General features: G+C 38.5%; 1 protein-coding gene across 7 annotated transcripts in view; it reads left to right on the top strand.

Moving 5' to 3' along the window:
• The window catches only part of OSBPL9 (oxysterol binding protein like 9), a 162,052-nt gene that overhangs the window by 47,151 nt on the left and 95,697 nt on the right, over positions 1 to 19,204 (top strand). For 6 of the 7 annotated variants that reach the window (XM_024987425.2, XM_024987429.1, XM_024987420.2 and 3 more), the window contains exon 3: positions 7,202 to 7,280. The exons of the other annotated variant lie outside the window; for it this stretch is intronic. In XM_024987425.2, coding sequence (XP_024843193.1) covers positions 7,202 to 7,280 — 79 coding nt within the window. The remainder of the gene's footprint in view (positions 1 to 7,201; positions 7,281 to 19,204) is intronic. 7 annotated transcript variants of the gene reach the window in all.

The raw sequence follows: 19,204 nt of genomic DNA, 5'->3' as shown, positions 1-19,204 counted from the left end.
CCTCACCATCTTGTAGAGTTTGCCCAAGTTCATGTCCATTGAATTGGTGATGCTATCCAACCATCTCCTTCTCTGTCGCCCTCTTCTTCTGCCTTCAGTCTTTCCCAGCATCAGGGTCTTTTCCAGTGAGTCAGCTGTTCGCATCACTTGAAACCCAAATGTAGAGACTTCCGGATGATAACATGGGAGAATACTTTCATGGCGTTAGGATTGGTAAAGATTTCTTAAAGAAGATACAGAAAGCACAACCATAGATGTAAAACCAATACATTTTACTATGTTAAGGTTAACTCTTCATGAAAAGACATCATTGCTGCTGCTGCTGCTAAGTCGTCTCAGTCGTGTCCGACTGTGCGACCCCACAGACGGCAGCCCACCAGGCTCCTCCGTCCCTGGGATTCTCCAGGCAAGAACACTGGAATGGGTTGCCATTTCCTTCTCCAATGCATGAAAGTGAAAAGTGAAAGTGAAGTCGCTCAGTCATGTCTGACTCTTAGCGACCCCATGGACCACAGCCCACCAGGCTCCCCCGTCCATGGGATTTTCCTGGCAAGAGTACTGGAGTGGGTTGCCATTGCCTTCTCCAAAGACATCATTATGAGAGTATAAAGGCTGGCACAAGGGTGGGAGAATATATTTCCCTAATTCATAACTAATGAAAGATTCATGTCCAGGATATATTTTAAAAAAACCTCCTACAAATAATTAGAAAATGATAGTCTAGTCTATTCAATAGACAAGAAACTTGAACTATTTCACAAAAGTCTCGCCAAATGGTCACGAACATAAAAAGATACTGAACTTTGTTGTTTTCAGGGGAATATAATTAGGACCACTATGAGCTACTAGTACTCACCTGCCAGAATGACTAATGTAAAAAAAGTGTTAGTGAAGATGTAGAACAATCGAAACTTCCATACACCATAGTTTGGAGTATTTTTGGCTCAGTGAGTACGTCAAGGGTATATCTTGTCACCCTGCTTATTTAACTTATATGCAGAGTACATCATGAGAAATGCCAGACTAGATGAAGCACAAGCTGGAATCAAGATTGCTGGGAAAAATGTCAATAATCTCACATATGCAGATGATACCACCTTTATGGCAGAAAGCAAAGAAGAACTAAAGAGGCTCTTGATGAAAGTGAAAGAGGAGAGTAAAAATGTTGGCTTAAAACTCAACATTCAGAAAACGAAGATCATGGCATCTGGTCCCATCACTTCATGGCAAATAGATGGGGAAACAATGAAAACAGTGACAGACTTTATTTTTTGGGCTCCAAAATCAGTACAGATGGTGACTGCAGCCATGAAATTAAAAGACACTTGCTCTTTGGAAGAAAAGCTATGACCAACCTAGACAGCGTATTAAAGAGCTGAGACATTACTTTGTTGAAAAAGGTCTGTCTAGTCAAAGCTATGGTTTCTCCAGTAGTTATGTATGAATGTGAGAGTTGGACTATAAAAAAAGTTGAACACCGAAGGATTAATGCTTTTAAACTGTGGTGTTGAAGAAGACTCTTGAGAGTCCCTTGGGCTGCAAGGAATTCCAACCAGTCAGTCCTAAAGGAAATCAGTCCTGAATATTCATTGGAAGGACTGTTGCTGAAGCTGAAACTCTAATGCTTTGGCCACCTAATCAGGTCATCTGAAAAGACCCTGATGCTGAGAAAGATTGAAGGCAGGAAGAGAAGGGGATGACAGAGGATGAAATGGTTGGATGGCATCACCAACTCAATGGACATGAATTTGAGCAAGCTCCAGGAGTTGGTGATGGACAGGGAAGCCTGGCGTGCTGCAGTCTTGGGGTTGCAAAGAGTTGGACACGACTGAGCAACTGAAGTGAACTGAGAACTGTTTGACAGTGTCTATTAAAATTGGAGTGTGCATACCATAAGACTTAGCGAATTCATTCCTACACTGTATTTACTAGAAATATAAACATATGTGTGTATATATATATATATATATAACACAAAAGATATGAATGACAATGTCATAGCAGCATGATTCTAATAACCTAAGACTGGAAAACAACATGAATGTCCATCTGTAATGAAATTGATAAATTGTGGATATTCCTACAAAAGAATACTATATATAGCAATAGAAATGAACAAACCATTGCTACATGTAGCCTCTTGGATGAATTTCACAAACATGTTGAGTGAAAGAAGCCAGACACAAAGGAAAATATGTGATATGAGTCCATTTGTATGAAGACGGACAAAACTACTTTTAATGTTAGAAGTAGGGATACTGTTTGACTTTGGGATGGAGGACAAGGGTAATGATTAGGAAAGGATACAAGGAGAGTGTTTCTTTATTGAGCTTGTACAGTTAAGACTTGTGTATATGTTTGTTGTTCAGTCGCTAAGTTGTGTCTGGCTCTTTGCCATCCCATGGACTATGGCACACCAGGCTTCCCTGTCCTTCACGATCTCCCAGAGTTTGTTCATATTCATGTCCAGGGAAGCACGCCAGGCTTCCCTTGTGGCTTAGTTGGTAAAGAATCTGCCTGCACTGAAGGAGACCTGGGTTCGATCTCTGGGTTGGGAAGATCCCCTAGAGAAGGGAAAGGCCACCCACTCCAGTATTCTGGCCCCTGGAGAATTCCATGGACTGCATAGTCCATGGGGTTGCAAAGAGTTAGACACTACTGAGCGACTTTCATTTTCATGTCCATTCAGTTGATCGTGCTATCTAACCATCTCATCCTCTGCCTCCCTCTTTTCCTCCTGCCCTCAATCTTTCCCAGCATCTAGGTCATTTCCAGTGAGTCAGCTCTTCATATCAGGTGGCCAAAGTATTCCAGCATCAATCCTTCCAATGAATATTCAGAGTAGATTTCCTTTAGAATCAACTGGTTTGGTCTTATTGCAGTCCAACGGACTCTCAAGAGTCTTCTCCAGCACCATGATTCATCAGTTCTTCGGTGCTCAGCCTTCTTTATGGTCCAACTCTCACATCTGTACATGACTGCTTACCTTTCAGTATAACGTTATTTTCAAGTGATGTATGTAAAATGCTTATCATAGTGGCTGGTTTATTACTGCCAGTTCACTAACTGACAGTGTTAACTTTTTTACTATGGTTCAGTTCTCTGTAATGACTAGGTCAAGGAAAATGCTGTCCAGTAGAATTTACTGCAATTATTAAAAGTTCTGTATCTACAGTGTCTAGTCTCATAGCCTCTAGTCACATGGGGCTATTGAGTATTTGAAATATGACCGAAGAACTTATTTAAAGTTTTACTTAATTTTACTCAATTATAATTAAAATTTAAATACCTTTATGTGACTAATAGCTATCGTATTGGATATGGTAAGATATCCAGGTCTAAGGAATTGCCATGGGAATGAGTCAATGAAGGAGAATGACAATGAAGTTTATTTTAGTTGAATAATCAAGAAACTGAGAGGCCAGAGTGTCAGATGAATTGTGCATCTGTACACTGAAGAATGCTCAGGGCAATGGCAAGACTGGGTTGGCATTGGAGGTGGTTAGGTAGGTTCCAGAGTCTTCAAAGAAGCATTTGGATAGAGGAGGGGAAAAGTGTAATGGACCAAGAAAGAATGCTCTTTCCCCTATGGGTTGCCAAAGATACTTGGATAGAAATGTTTCTGAAGCACAACTTAAGTAATTAAGAGTCCTTGAAAGAACAAGTTTAAAAAGGAAGTGGTTAGGAGCAGTAGCAGTGCTTCAGAGCGGTGTTCTATGACAAAACTCTAATGTAGTAAAGAGGTATTGAAGAGCTGTGAGAGTAAAACTTGGTGCAGAGGTGGGAAGGGAAGCTAATTGCCAGGAGTAGGTGAAAGGTTAAGGTGTGGGCAGTTTTCAAAAAGCTCCTCCTGGTGAAAGCTGTAAGAAAGGAGGTGGTTGCTAGTGGGAGTGTGGGGTTTTGCTTTTGTTTAGCAAATGGTAGGAATTGAACTTGAGGAAGGACATGAAAAAGTGAAATTGCTTGGTGTTTTCTTTCAGTGCATAGAAGAAATCTTGAGGCTGAGTACCTACAGGGTCTCTGTGAGGTGAGGAAGAAGTGGCTGTAGAAATGTTGATTGGGCCAGATTTTGAACCATCTTGAATGGCATTATGAAGAATTGTTGGCTTTATCTCATAGTTCATGGAGAGCCAAGGAAAGTTTTAAATATCTGAGGCTCCTATAAGAGCTTGTGCTTTATAAATACTATTCTGGCAATATCAAGGACTGTGGACTAAAGGTAGCCAGACTGAAGACAGATTGCTTCATCAAGCAAGAAGTGATGAAAACCTGAAATAGGGCAATAACAGTTCATAGAATGAAGAAGAGTTGGGAGAATTTGACATTATAGTTTGGAAGTGGAATGAGCACAACTTGTGGTGATGGAATAAGGGAGAATAAGTGTTAGAACCTAGAGGTTTCTGAGTTGACTAGTAAACTGATGAATTTATATGAAGGGGCTAAAAAGAAAGAACCCAAGTTTGGGATGGTGGTCAGTTATTATATCTCAACAGTTGAGATATAATTCACCCATTTAAAGTAGACATTTCAGTGTTTTTGGTGCAACTACCATTACAATTTCAATTTTAGAATTTTTTTTTTTTGTCACCCTATAATGAAACTCAAACTTATTAGCAATTACTCCTCATTTTACCCCACCTCATTCTCCTACCTCCCAGCCCTGGGCAACCACTAACCTATTCTTGGTCTCTATGAATTTGCCTGTTTTTTCATATAAATGGAATCATACAGTATGTCCTTTGTGACAAGCTTCTTATTCAGCGTGTTTTCAAAGTTCATCCAAGTAGAGGTCTCTTTTTGCCTTGTTTTATGTATATTCATCTCTTTACATGTTTTGGCTCCTCTACTGGAGGCACTATTGTTATGTATTCTAAGCCTATATCTATTAACAGTATATATGCTGTATTTAGTTATGACTTAGCACATATTTGCTGCATCATAAACTTAGAAGGTTAACTCCACTAACCATGAAATTAACCTGAATGAGTTGCTCCCACACACGCTTACCCACCAAGATGTGTCTTTTTTTGCTGTCATAGAATAAGTAGGTACCATGCCAAATGGTTCTGGTTCTGCCATTAACTCTGTATGACCTGGGTAAGTCATTATATTCTGGATACACTTTCTGTATCTGAAAATAGTTATAAAAATCCCTAGTCTATGTAGTACAGAGGAATAGCTAAGGTAATGCAGGTTGATGGGATTTGGATAGAATTGGGGTTCATCCAGACAGTCTCTGAGAAGAAATGAACACAGGTTTCCTCTCCTATCTAAAAGACGAGTATTCTTATGAAACTTTTTGTAAGGCAAAATGGCGAAAGCAGAAAAGCAATACCTTAGGATGCTGCTTCCTAACATATACACAAAACAAATAGAGATAAAGCCCAGATGCTCATTGATACAGTTCAAAGCTGACAACTTGATGCTGAGATGCCAAGTGTAGTTCCTGAGCGGGGAGCTTGGCGGTTCTACTCTTATTGTTTGTGGTGTGCGCTGCCTCTGTAATGGCTTAGGGCAAAACAAATGCTGAATGCTATTTTTGCTTTTCACCTATTTTCTGGAAAATTTCCAGATTTATTTTGGTAAGTGAAAACAGGTACAGCCTTACAGTGGGGTTACATACAGTAAACCTATTGTAAGTCAAAAATGGATTTAATTCACCTAATGTACTGAATACCATGGCTTAGGCTCACCTGCCTTAAACATGTTCAGAACACTTATGTGAGCCTATAGTTGGGCAAAATCATCTCACACAAAGCCTGTTTTATAATATAGTATTGAATAGCCCCAGTATTCTTGCCTGGAGAATCCCATGGACAGAGGAGCCTGGCGGGCTACAGCTCATGGAGTTGCAGAGTCGAACGTGACCAACACACACACACATTGAATAGCTCATGTAATTTATTGAATACCGTACTAAAAACCAGAATGGTTAATTGGATACAGGAATGGTTGTCACTGTTTGTTGTGCACCCTTGTGATCACATGGCTGACTGGGAGCTGCTGCCCAGCATCATGGGAGAGTATCACCATGGGAGAGTATTGCTCGCTTGGGGAAAGACCCAAATTCAAAATTCAGAGTATGCTTTCTGCTGAGTATTTATGGCTTTCATACTTGTAAAGTTGAAAAGTTCTAAGTCAAACTATCATAAGTTGGGACGAGCTATACTAATGTAGGTCTTGTGCAAAAGTAAAGTGGCATGGGTGACCTGTAAATATTGGACTCTGTTACCTGAAACTCCTGGGATAGGAGTATCCTTTTTTCACAAGATTTGGAATTTTGGCCCCTTAAGTCCTTTCAGTCCCATTTTACCAGGTCCTGGTTTTGTCAGTGGTAAACTGCTTCTTAGTCACCAACGTGGGGCGTTGTACTTGTGTCATGTTCTCTAGCTATTCTGTTTGGAATACTTAAGACCCTTATTTCTTAAGGACACTGACCAGTAGGCTCCCTGTTTTTCATAGCTTTATATTGTTTTAATATGGCTGCATATAGTTGAATACAAAAAAAAAAAGATAAAGTTTAAAACCCACTCTATCCACCTGCCTGAAACAAGCAACTTATAACTGCAGGCCTACCTTAGCCCTCTCGTTTGGAGAATTGTTCATGCTTTTATTTAAAAAAACATATACTGAGTGTGTACTTGAATGCCATGTCTCAAAATAAATTAGTCCTTAGATCTCATAGCAATTCAATGGGAGAAGGCAGACATAGATGATCACAGTATGATATGGAAGTACAGTAGCAGCACACACCTGGAAGAAGCCACTGGGACAGGGTTTTGAAGCAATTGTCACCTGGTGTTTCTTTACTAATAAATATAACACAAAAGCAGCCTAATGAAAAGCACTAGTGTTCTTTAAGCCTCAGAATAACTGAGGTGACTCCCATTTTAGAGAGCAGTCAAAAACTCAGAAAGGGTCAATGGCTGGGTTTTAAATAGGTTCTAGACTTAGATTCTATGTTTATCCCCTCGTCCTCACCATATCCATGCCCCTAAGCAAGAGTAGAAAGTACCCTTGCAGACTCCAACAGAGCTCTGCCACCCCCCTCTGTAAGCAAAGCTGGAGTCTCAGGTTCCCTTTTCTGTGTCTAGCCTGCTTCCAGTGTCGTCGGTGCATTGAGCATTCCAGGGCTGTAGCAGTAGCGAATATTGCTGATGTCATTGTTTGCCTTATTGGGATTTTGCTCTTTGTTTCACAGGGAGCTGTGATTGGTATAGACGATGAGGACGACAGCACCTTCACAATAACTGTTGATCAGAAAACCTTCCATTTCCAGGGTGAGCTGAAAGAAGAGATTTTTTTCTCTTCACAGTCCCAACTGCTTCTTTCCTTCTCCTTTGGGTTGTTTGCTGGATGACTAGAATGGTTTTTACAACTGATCCTGTATGAACGAGTACACAGGACCGTTCTGGATGAAGTGGTACTGCAGGTTAGGCAGGGATTTAATCGTATCTGCATCGGATACAGATCTCTTTGAAACATCTGTGGATCTGGCTGCAGTTGGAGATTAAAAATTTAAACGATAAAAATCAGTGAAGGGAGAGAGTAATGGGCTGCTGCTGCTGCTGCTGCTGCTGTTGCTCCTGGCTTGTGTTTACAGAAGGTTGCTGATCTTCTTTATCGAGGAGTATGGCTCTCCTTCTGCATGAAGAGTCTAAAGACTGATTGTGAAGGTTGCAGTGTTTTTCCCTGTAAAACTCAAAATATAAATTAAATTGAAGCTAGTGGCAGCCTTTGGCTTAAGGTTTTGCTTTGCTTCAAGAACTACAAGTTTGCATTCATTTCATCTGCATTCTGTGTCTTGTCTGCCAGCCATCATTTCTCTGCTATTATCCTTTTTATAGTTAATAACACCAAATGCCATCTGCCACTGCTATGTTTCGGCATTGCATGCTCTGGTTCACCGGTAGAAAGGGTAAGGTACTGGATGATCATTCTCATTTCATCTTGCTTTGAAAACTCTAAACCAGCAAATAAAAGTCAGTTTTAATGATCCTGTCCTAATGTACTCTCATCTGTTAGGAGTGTCTATTAGCTTTGATACTAATGTTTTTGCTATTTTTGTCTATTGAGAGTAACCTCTATTTTATATTTAAAGCAGTCCAAGAAACTTAGAAATTGAGAATATTTGCACTTTTTCTGAACTACAAGTGACAGTGCACTGTGATAGATGCTAGGTATACCAGGATAAAAAAAAATAGTAAATCAATTTATTGTTTAAAAATGTTTTGGTTATGAAGTCTAACAGTGACCAGATATGTGAGATGTTTAGACAGCTATTGTCCTTCTGTATTAGGATAGTATATTGCAGTAATTTTTCTTCATTGTCTTGTTGGCACATAGAAATGAAAGATGCAGCTTATATATAATAAAGACAAGCCAATGTACTCACTTGTGATATCTCTAATGCTTTTAGGAAAAAGCATTCTTAGAGTATTTATTACGTTTGGTCATATTCTTTACTCAGAACTGCTTTTAACTAATACTCTCTTGAAATTTTCTACTACATTTAATTTCATAAAACATTTAAAATCTTAGTTTAAGAAAGTCCGTGGCCTTTATTTTTAGGTTAAATATGTAATGCTGCTTATCAGTGAAACCAGATAATACCCACACTGTGGAACTCTTTACTTGAATGAACTTGAATACTTCAACGTATTTTAAGTAGTAGCTGCTAGATACAGGTAAAGACTGCAGTATGAAATTCCTCTGCAGTTACTAAGAAGACATCTTCTTTGGACTTCAGAAGCTGTATTGTTTGCCTGTTTAAAGGAGAGGAGACTCAGGCCTCTAGAGTAAAGTCACCTCTCCCTTCTCTAATTTAAATTATTTATGTTAAACTGATCTTCCCTTTAACACTTCTGTATTTATGTTGTTTGCTTGTAAAACAAGTGATTCCTTTAATGAATCATTTAAATGACAAGGATAAATAAGTGTTATATGTATTTTTTAAATGGATACTTAGTTCTGAGACTGTTGGATTCATTAGTTTATTTTCTACTGTAATAGTTTTGGAAGTCTCAGACAACATGAGATTATTTGGTTTTTGTAAAGAACTCTAATATTCTTTATATTCTTGGACATAATAAGAATTATTTTGCCTTCATAGGTCCTTGCTCATAAGTTTGCTGAAAAATTGATGAAATTTTCCATGTCTAAGGTCTTATATTCTTGATTAGAATTGAAAGCAAGTTAAGATGGATATACATTAGCATGTGTGTAAATGTGTTGACTTTTTAAAGTTTAATATAACAGAATTTTTTGAAGCAAGTGAAAAGTATCAATTGAGACATCAAGTATCAATTGAGACATCTATAAAACAAATTCTGCTTACTTTCAACTCTTAAAGGGAAAGCTAGAATTTGTTTAGATCCACTAATTTGTTCAACATCTATTTTAGATATTATTTTAAGTTCTGGGGATACAGTAGTGAACAAAATATAAAATTCATCCCCTCTGTAGCATCTAATCTGGTAGAGGAGAAAGCCAATAAATAAGATAAATTGGTAAAATATAAGGAAATAAGACAGTGCCAAGTCCTGGCAAGAAAAAAAAAAATGCAGGAAAGAAGAAAATGAAATAGAAGTGTGTGTATATTTGTAGGGGGTGGCTTAAAATTTTAGATGGCTAGGGAGACTCATTGGGATGATGCCTTTCGGTGAAAGACCTGAAGGAAGTGAGGGAACAAGCTTATATGGCTTTGTTGGGGATGGGTGAAGAGTAAATCACTCCAGGCAAAGAAAACAGTAAGTGCAAAAGGGTGTGCCTGCCGTATTTGAAGACCTGCAAGGAGGCCCGCTCTGGTTGGAGTGCGGATAATCATGGGGAGGGTAGTGTGAGATGATGTCTAAGAGGTAACATTGTATGAGGCCTTACATGGCACAGTAAGGATATTGAATTATACTGAGATAAGCCATTATAGATGATTTTAAGCAGAGGAGTGACATGATGTGATTTTTAAACAGTTATCACTCTGGGCACTGTTTTGAGAATAAAATGCAAGAGGCAGGAACAGAGCAGAGAAACTAATTAGGAGGCTAGAGTAATCCAGAAGAGAGATGATGGCGGCTCCCACGTGGTAGCAGTGGGAGTAGAGAGGTAGTGAGTTGAGGCAGAGGCCTACATCTAATATGAAAGGGTTTTATTTTTATCCTGAGGTCTGGTAGGAGCCAATGAAGCAGAGTTTTAAGCAGAGATTAGATAGAGTAAGACATGGTTCTCTAGATAAAGAGCCTTGATTTTTAAGGCCCTGAGTGGATTAAAGCCATTGGTAATGGGAAAAGAGAAGAGGAAAACAGACTTGAGATTTTTTTAGTAAGTAAATCTTTAGGAATTGTTGGTTGCTTGGGAAATGGGAGCTGAGAGAATGAGAGTAGTAAAGGTGTAAGAAGGATGTGGCTTACTATTTTGTTTGGATGTTATCAACATCTGAAGTAGAGAATCTAGAACAGAGATGGTGTGGGACTTCTTAAATTTGAGGTGTCTTTGGGACATACAGGTGTTGATGGTGATGCCAGTTGGGTCTAAGTCTGGGCTTCCTGGGTGGTGCAGTGGTAAAGAATCTGTTGGCCAGTGCAGGAGACACAGGAGACATAGGTTCCGTCCCTGGGTTGGAAAGATCCTGTGGAGAAGGAAATGGCAACTTGCTCCAGTATTCTTGCCTGGAAAAGTCCATGAACAGAGGAGCCTAGTTGGCTACAGTCTTTGGGGTCACAAAGAGTCAGACACAACTGAACATGCATGCCTTCCTTCCTGGGCTGAAGATGGAGATTAGTGGTTATCAACATATTACTGGAAGGTAGAATTATTAATAGAATTTAGAAAATTGAATGCTTCAGGGCTAGGCAGATATGTAAAGGAGTGAAGAGTAAAGCTGACTGAAAACTAGGGATTTGGAGAGCTTATGCCCTGTTTGAAGGGGTAGCTGGTACTTAATTCCAGACAGTTGTAGACTTTTGGTAATGCTTGTCCAATGTTTTCAAGAGAAAACTGTCCAGTTTTTCAAGAGAAGCCAGAAATCCAGATTTTTTTTGTATGTGCAAGAGTTTGAATATATGCATATTAAATCTTCCAGTTTTAAAAAACAATTACGTAGACCAATGCAATGCATCTATGAGCTAGCTAAAACCTAAATATTTTAGTCTGTGGTTAAAACTATGGTAGTGGTGGTTATGAACCTTCTGGCAGATGTGAATGAGAAGAGAGCCTCCAAACCTGGCAGTATACTAGGGTGGGACCATCAACAGGCTCAAAGAAATGATCAGAGAGGTTGAGGTGAAAGCTACTAGCTTCAACCATATGAAAGTACATACTGTTTTTAATCATTCAAAAGTAGTTACATATTGGCAGTTCATATGTGACAACTTAATAAAAGACTAAATAGACCATAATTCGTACTAATTAGAAAGATATCCAGTTATTTGAATTTTACCTTCAAAAATTATATTTATATAATGCTTTTATATACGTATATAATGATTTATAATGTTACTGATAGTGTATTGGAATAATGGTAATGATAGCTACATTTATCAAAGGTTTATTTTATACTATTCAGAGTTTTACGTAGTTTAACCCTTTCAGTTTTTATGACCTTATGAAGTAGGTACTATTATTTTTATTTTACGGGTAAGGAAACTGGGGGCCACGTACATGTAGGTAACATTAGGCAGAAATGGAATTTGAACACCAACAGTTGTGCTCTAGAGGCATTCTCTTAGATGCTACAAAAAAGTTATAGAAATTTGTCAACTAGTTTATAATTAACTTTTATAATTTTATCTAGAAAGGAATTGGTGTAAAATATAAGGAACTTCAAATTACAGTGCTGCTGCTGCTGCTAAGTCACTTCAGTCGTGTCCGACTCTGTGTGACCCCATAGACGGCAGCCCACCAGGCTCCCCCGTCCAGGGGATTCTCCAGGCAAGAACACTGGAGTGGGTTGCCATTTCCTTCTCCAATGCATGAAAGTGAAAAGTGAAAGTGAAGTCGCTCAGTCGTGTCTGACCCTCAGCGACCCCATGGACTGCAGCCTACCAGGCTCCTCTGTCCATGGGATTTTCCAGGTAAGAAGTGGGGTGCCATTGCATTGGCAATTACATTGCCAATTTTAATGCAATTAAAATTTTTTGTGGTGTTCTACATATTCCGTTGCTTAGTAGAAATAGCAGTAGTGGCAGTAACAGCTACTACTAAATATGTCTTATAAACTAGGCACTCTGTTTAACAGGCAATGTACATTACTTCCATAATTCCTAAACTCCCCAATGAGGTAGTTATATTTCCAGTTTTAGAATCAGAAAAACTGAGTTTCAGAGAAGCTAAACGCCCAGGATTAGTAGATTGTGCCTACGTCTGTCTAGATCAGTAGCTCTTAAAGTGCAGTCCCAGGCTAACCTAACTGGCATCACCTGGGAACTTGTTGAGACCACAGAATATCAGGCTGAGCCCCAGACTTGCTGAATCAGAAACTCTGGGAATGAGTCCTCTAGTGATTCTGACACACACTGAAGTTTGGTAATCATTGATCTGGATCCAGGGTTTCGTGTTGTTATTCTGCTTTATTCTCATAACCTTATATACTAGGTGTAAGTATCCCCAAGTTATATGTGTGAGAAGACACAGAAAATCAGGGGTCCTGGCCTTGATCTTAGATTGTTTTTTACTATGTTGGACACGACTGAGCGACTTCACTTTCACTTTTCACTTTCATGCATTGGAGAAGGAAATGGCAACCCACTCCAGTGTTCTTGCCTGGAGAAATCAAGGGATGGCGGAGCCTGGTGGGCTGCCGTCTATGGGGTCGCACAGGGTCGGACATGACTGAAGTGACTTAGCAGCAACCTACATAAACCCTGGAGGAGGGCATGTCAACCCACTCAAATATTCTTGCTTGGAGAATCCTCAGGGATGGAGGAGCCTGGCAGGCTGCAGTCTATGGCATCGCAAAGAGTCGAACACAACTGAGCGACTGAGCACAGCACAGGAACCTACATTAAGGGCTTCCCTGGTGGCTCAGTCATATAAGAATCCACCTGCCAATGCTGGAGACTAGGGTTTGATCCCTGGGTCAGGAAGATCCCATGGAGAAGGAAATGGCAACCCACTCCAGTATTCTTGCCTGGGAAATCCCATGGACAGAGCAGCCTGGCAGGCTACAATCCATGGGGTTACAAAAGAGTTGGAGAATTTAGCAACCAAACAACAGCAACAACCTACGTAGAAGGAGTCTCTTGCCTTAAGTAAACCTGGTGTGTGGAAAAAAAATCTAAATTTTTATAAGGTGAAAATTAGCAATATGTGATATTCTTTCATTATAAAATAATCCTTTACTTTCAAAGGATTTTAATAAAGGCATTCTTTAATCAGTGTGTTTTCAAAGTGATTTAAATATGAAATTTGTTTGCAGATTTATTTGGGTATACCTTTAAAGCAATACAATTTGCATAAGACAAAATTTAACAGTCTTAAACAATAAAAAGTGTTTAAATTAGAAGAACCTTTAGGACCTGTGTAAGTCTAGCAGAGTCATCTGTTGCACTGATCACTGACCTTTTCAGCTCAGTCCATTAGAGCTTGCTTATTTATTAAAATGCAAAATTACTATAAATCAGCCCAGTGGTGAAGGAAACTGTTTAATTTAGAAATGTTATATTGATCAAGGATATTAGGGCAACCCTTACTGCATTAACATCAATCAACATGGCATGACACATCTGTATCATTAATCATTTAGAAGAAAAGACTTAACTCATAGTTGCAGGCTTGTGCTTTAAAAATAAGTTAAAGTCTTTTGCTTTAAAAATAACCATCTCAGCATTATCATTAGTAAACAGATTCCATTATTCTATTGATTACAGACTTAAAAAACTTTATTTCTGTGGTTCTAGTTTTTATTTTTATGTGATAACCCCTCCTCAAAACAAAATAACCACTTGTAGATTTCATTTAAGGGAAATAAATCCCCTATAACTAATTCTCTAGTTAGATGTTATAATTTCACTAGGCATCAGGAGGGGAAATGCTACTGAATTCATGTATTGGGAGTTTGTTACATTACTGTAGGAGAATTGGATCTCAGTGGTGTACCATTCTTCTTAATTTGCTTTCTGTTTGTGATCCTCCCTGAATTTCTGAAATTATATTTTATCAAAATTTAACCAATTGTGGACTATTTGGCTTACTGAATAGCCAGGATTAGTTGATATATAATTTTTTTTTCTTAATTATTCACATTTTATCCCACCATTTCCTTTTTCATCATTTTTGAGTAGTAAAATTAATAACTGCTCACTGTAGAAATTTGGGGAAATAGAGTAGTATACAGCTGATACTAATAATCGCCCATAATCATACCAGAAGATAATTATCAGTAACATGCTTATGGATTCCTTTCTGATATTTCAGTTTTTGTGTGAGAGTATATGTTTGTATGTGTGAATTTTACAAAATTGAGTCATTCCGTGTAAATAAATTTCCATACTCAATTTTAAATATTATATTATGAAAAATTTCCCATGACACTGAATGATCTAAGAAAATGTGATTTCTAATAGTTTGTGTTATATGATTTAATAAATAATCATACTTAACCATTCATCTGTATTGTACAGATTTTTCTCTATATTAAATAATACTGTGTTGAATATCCTCATACATAAGTCTTCAGCCAAATCTCTATTTAGCTTAGGATAGATAGATTCATAAAATAACTTGTCAGAACAAAAAACATAAATATTTTAATATTCCTGAAATACTTTATTCCTTATATAAACCTTCCCCTGTAGCTTTCAAGGGAGATTGTCAATTTATATTTCCCTTCTGCTTCATCACACCATCAGCATTTGGCATTTTAATTTTAAAAGAATACCAACCCAGTGTCCTCAAGAATAAAATGTGTTTATTTCTTGTTTGGTCAATTACTCATTCTTCTGTCCTTGTTTTTGTTGGTGGTGGTATGCTCATGCTTTTCTTATACTCTCCTTTTTGAAAGGGTAGACTCATTCATTATATCTTGCTAAGTAATCTTTTTATCTAATTTGGAACACGTTGCTGGTAGGTAGTATTGTGCAGAGTAAATGAAGATATATAAAGAAGAGCATTTCCCTGCTTTAATGTATAATGTATAACTGAAAATGTGCATGGAAGGAAACTGAGTTGAACAGACTTGCAGGGTGTAAAGAGGGTGCATTCTCACCACATACTATGAAGTCCTTATGACACCTTGACTTTTAGACATAACATTTATTCATAAAACATATTCATACATTTTGTACCTTTCTTTTAAAAATGAACGTATAGGCAATGGACTAAAATCTTAGGGGCTAAAGTCTAAGGAGTGTCCTATTGATGATCAAGATTTACTGCTTTTAGCATGCCTAATGATTTCTCAGTTGATTTCTCCATTATGTTTATAAAGTTTATATTAATTGTCACCCCTATTGGCACTTTAATTTTTCTCTTTTTCTACTAATTAAAAGAATGGTGAAATAAATGTGAAATATATTAAAATAGTTGCATGAGCAGTGCTCTTCCAGTGGAGGTGGTGACGCTATAAGAACTAATTGTTGCCTGGCAGGCTTTTGCAACACACTTTTGCACTGTGTGTTGGCGCAAAATGTCCACTTGTTGCTTGATGTAAGAAAATTAAAACTTTCTTTGAGGAGTCGGTGTATAAGAAAGTACAGGTTATATGGAAGGTTGAATAGGCCAGCACTGCTTATGTAAAATGTAGTCTCATTCCTCAGGAGACTTTGGGGACTCAAAACTGACTTAGCCCTCCTCCAGGGGATTTTCCTGACCCAGGGATTGAACTCATGTCTTTTATGTCTCCTGCATTGGCAGGCAGGTTCTTCACTACTTGCTCCACCTGGGAAGCCCCATGACTTAGGGCATAGTGAGCATTAAATTATATACACTTATAAGTATAACAGGAATTCAGAGAAGGAAATTACAATGATAGTTAGATTTTCTCTGTTTTTCAAACTTTTAATAAAAGCATTTTACATGTGCAACCTTATTTAGAAGCCTAGATGTGAGACTGAAAAAGGTATAGTTGCTCTGGTAAAAGTCAAAGGGTTGAGGGCCTACATCTGTGCCCTAGGAACTTTGAGAAAATACCAGTGTTCAATTTATTGCAGCCATTCTTTCTTTTTATTCATCCATTCATTTATTTTCATTGTCAACAAATAATTGAATGCTTATTGTATACCAGGCACTAGGCTGTTTCCTGAGCGTACAGTAGTGAGCAAAGCTAAGCCCCTATCCTTAAGGGTCTCACATTTTGAAAATCATTATTCTAGAGGAATCTTCCTGCTTGCACACTTTCAGGTAGTTCTCTGACTCCAGGTTAAATATCCAAGAGTTAAAGCGGTATCTTTTAATAGTGTTTAGACTGCAGTCACCTTTTAGCTAACTCGATGGTGAACTCCCTAAGAAAATACTTACTTCTGCCAAGGTTATCTTTGGCCTTTCAACCTCCTTCACTAACACTGCATGTAGTTTATGAACTACATGTAGTTTATGAACATTCTCATGATTGTGGTGGCTTTAATCAGTGTACTCCACATGTAACATTGTTTCAGCATATAAATTCAGGTTATGTTTCACCATTGCATTTTGTTAATATTAAACTTGGAGAACCCTAAGACAATTTGACTCATACCTCTGGAAAAATAATTAGAATTCAGGTAAACTATAAAGAAGCTGCATCTTTGCTGGGTTGGTGACTTTAATGAGGATATATCTGCTTTGGATGGGACTGCCTAGTGGGTGGAATTAGTGGATCATATAAAAAAGATTTAAGCTAAGCCCTTGTATATGGATGATTTAAGTCAAGTGGGGATGAGTGTCAATGGGATTTTTTTTTTTTAAATCTTGGAGAGAGTGATTGACTAGAAATCTTTTCTGGAGGTGATTCTATTCTAGAAGTGAGCCTCTGATGAATAAAAGAAGGGAATGGAGTGGAAAGGAGCAAACATTTAGAGTGCAGTTAATGTGATGCTAGGCACCATAATCCTCATATGTACCCCCACATATCTTTGTGAGATAGGTATTTTTATTCCCATTTTATAGAAAAGAAAACTGAGGCTTGGAGAAGTTTTTATCCAAGGTACCACATATGGGAGGTTGCTGAGCCTGAATTCAGGCCCATGCTATCTTCATTATACAGTGCTACTTCTCCACAACTCTTTTCCCTTTTTACTCTTAGTCGCACTGACTTCTCTTTTCACCATGCCTTAACCTCCCTGCAGCTCTTAACTTCTGGCTTCCCTGGTGGCTCAGTGGTGAAGAATCTGCCTGCTAATATAGGAGATGCAGGTTCAATCCCTGGGTCAGAAAGATCGCCTGGAGGAAGAAATGGCAACCCACTCCAGTATTCTTGCCTGGGAAATCCTTCTGTCAAAGGAGCCTGGCAGCCTACAGTCCACAGGATCACAAAGAGTTAGGCGTGACTTAGCAACTAAACAACAATGCTATGACTTCAGTTCTGTTTTCTCTTCTGAATAATCCAACATTCCTACTCTGACGGTAGTTAGGGTTTTCATGCTACCGGTGGTTTGGTTGGCATAGTTTCTCCTGTGCTCAGTGTGTATACAAGTTGCTAGTTGTCAGTTGTCATTGGCACTGGCCCAACTGAAGCAAGGGAACTGGGATATTGGTCGAAATAGACTAGTGTGAAGCATGAGGTGAGCAGTCTGTCACCAAGTGTGAGGGAGGCTTGGAAGTGTGGCTGAAGAGAGTCTCAGGAATGTCTCTGTATGGATTTAAAGGCAGCATATCAAACACACATTGACCTGTACCCTGTTTAATTTTACTTCTATTCTGATTGCAGAGTTCTCATAATATGTCAACTGAGATAGCATGCTCAAGTTATTGAGGAAAATAGGCCAATATATCTTACAATATTTATTCCTCCTTTGCAGAGGAAGTCCTGCCTCCCTGAGAAACCTAAATGTGGAGCAGGGGGTCATCAGTAAAAGGAGGATGGTAATACCAAGCTCCAGAATTGTACTGTTAGAGAAAATGTATATAAATACTCAATATGGTGCCTGATAAATAGCAGTGCTCAAAAAATAGTAGCTGTTGTTATTATTGTTTTTTATTTTATGAAGTTGCTGATGATCATTCTGCTGCTGTTTTTGGTTTTCCCTTTTCTCCTTTTTCTAGCTAAGGGTTTGGGTTAGAGGTAACCCAAATTAGGTTTTTGAAAGTGCCACAGGCAAGAGCACGATATGAGGGATAGAAAGCTGATTCCCTGCTAGTCAGGGAGCTCTCAGTTTAGTAGGAGGAAGGACTATGGGAATATTTACTAGAAAGATGACAATGAGGATAGCAGCTTGAGCTTAACATGTGTTTTCTCATTTCCCTCTTTTAACAACCCTAAGAAATAGTTTTGAGGAAACTGAGGCAGAAAGTGCTAAATCACTTATCCAAGCGATTTAGTTTGAAACAGCTAGTTACAGTGCAATGTAAAAGTGATAGAGATGTACTGAGATGTAGAAAAGAGAACTGATGGAGGCAGGAAGACGTCACAGAAGAGATGGTTTTGATACGGATTTTGAAGGATGGAAAATACTTCAAATGAGATGTAGTCAGGCAGGAAGAGAAGTGAAAAGAAAGAACATTTACCAAACTTCACAGAAAGAAAGGAGAAGCACGTTCCAGATAAAGGGAAAGTATGTGTACAAGCTTGGAAGGATGAAAAAGAAATGTAGGAAGTGCAGTACATTTGAGAATACATTGGAGGTGAGGAAAAGGAGCTTGAGTTCTGTTTGGAACTAGATAGATCATCAAAGGTCTCATATACCAGAATGATAAACTAAAGCCCCTTTTCTATAAGTTAGAGAGAAACATCAGTTATTTTAGTCATGGAAATGTCATGATCCCTTTTGTGGCTTAGAAGGAACACTGGGAGCTGTTTGTGGAATGCTTTGAAGAGAAGTGAGATTGGAGGCAGGATGCCTGGTTTGGAGCTTACTGCAGAGGTTCTGGTAGGAGGTGATGGGGTCTTGAACAAAGGCAATAAGAGTGCCCCAGAGAGGATAAACACAGAAAAATGGATATGACAGGCAGATTTTGGTGACCGTTTCTAAGAAGATAGGGGGAAAGGAGTGCAGAATTATCCCAGGCTTTCTGACAGAGTAATGGGAGGATGGCAGCACTGTTCTTTCAGATGTATTAAGGACTGTGTCTTTTTCAC

This window comes from Bos taurus, chromosome 3 (assembly GCF_002263795.3).
Source record: "Bos taurus isolate L1 Dominette 01449 registration number 42190680 breed Hereford chromosome 3, ARS-UCD2.0, whole genome shotgun sequence".
Classification (NCBI taxonomy): Eukaryota; Metazoa; Chordata; class Mammalia; order Artiodactyla; family Bovidae; genus Bos; species Bos taurus.
This window is presented reverse-complemented; position numbering and strand designations above follow the sequence as displayed.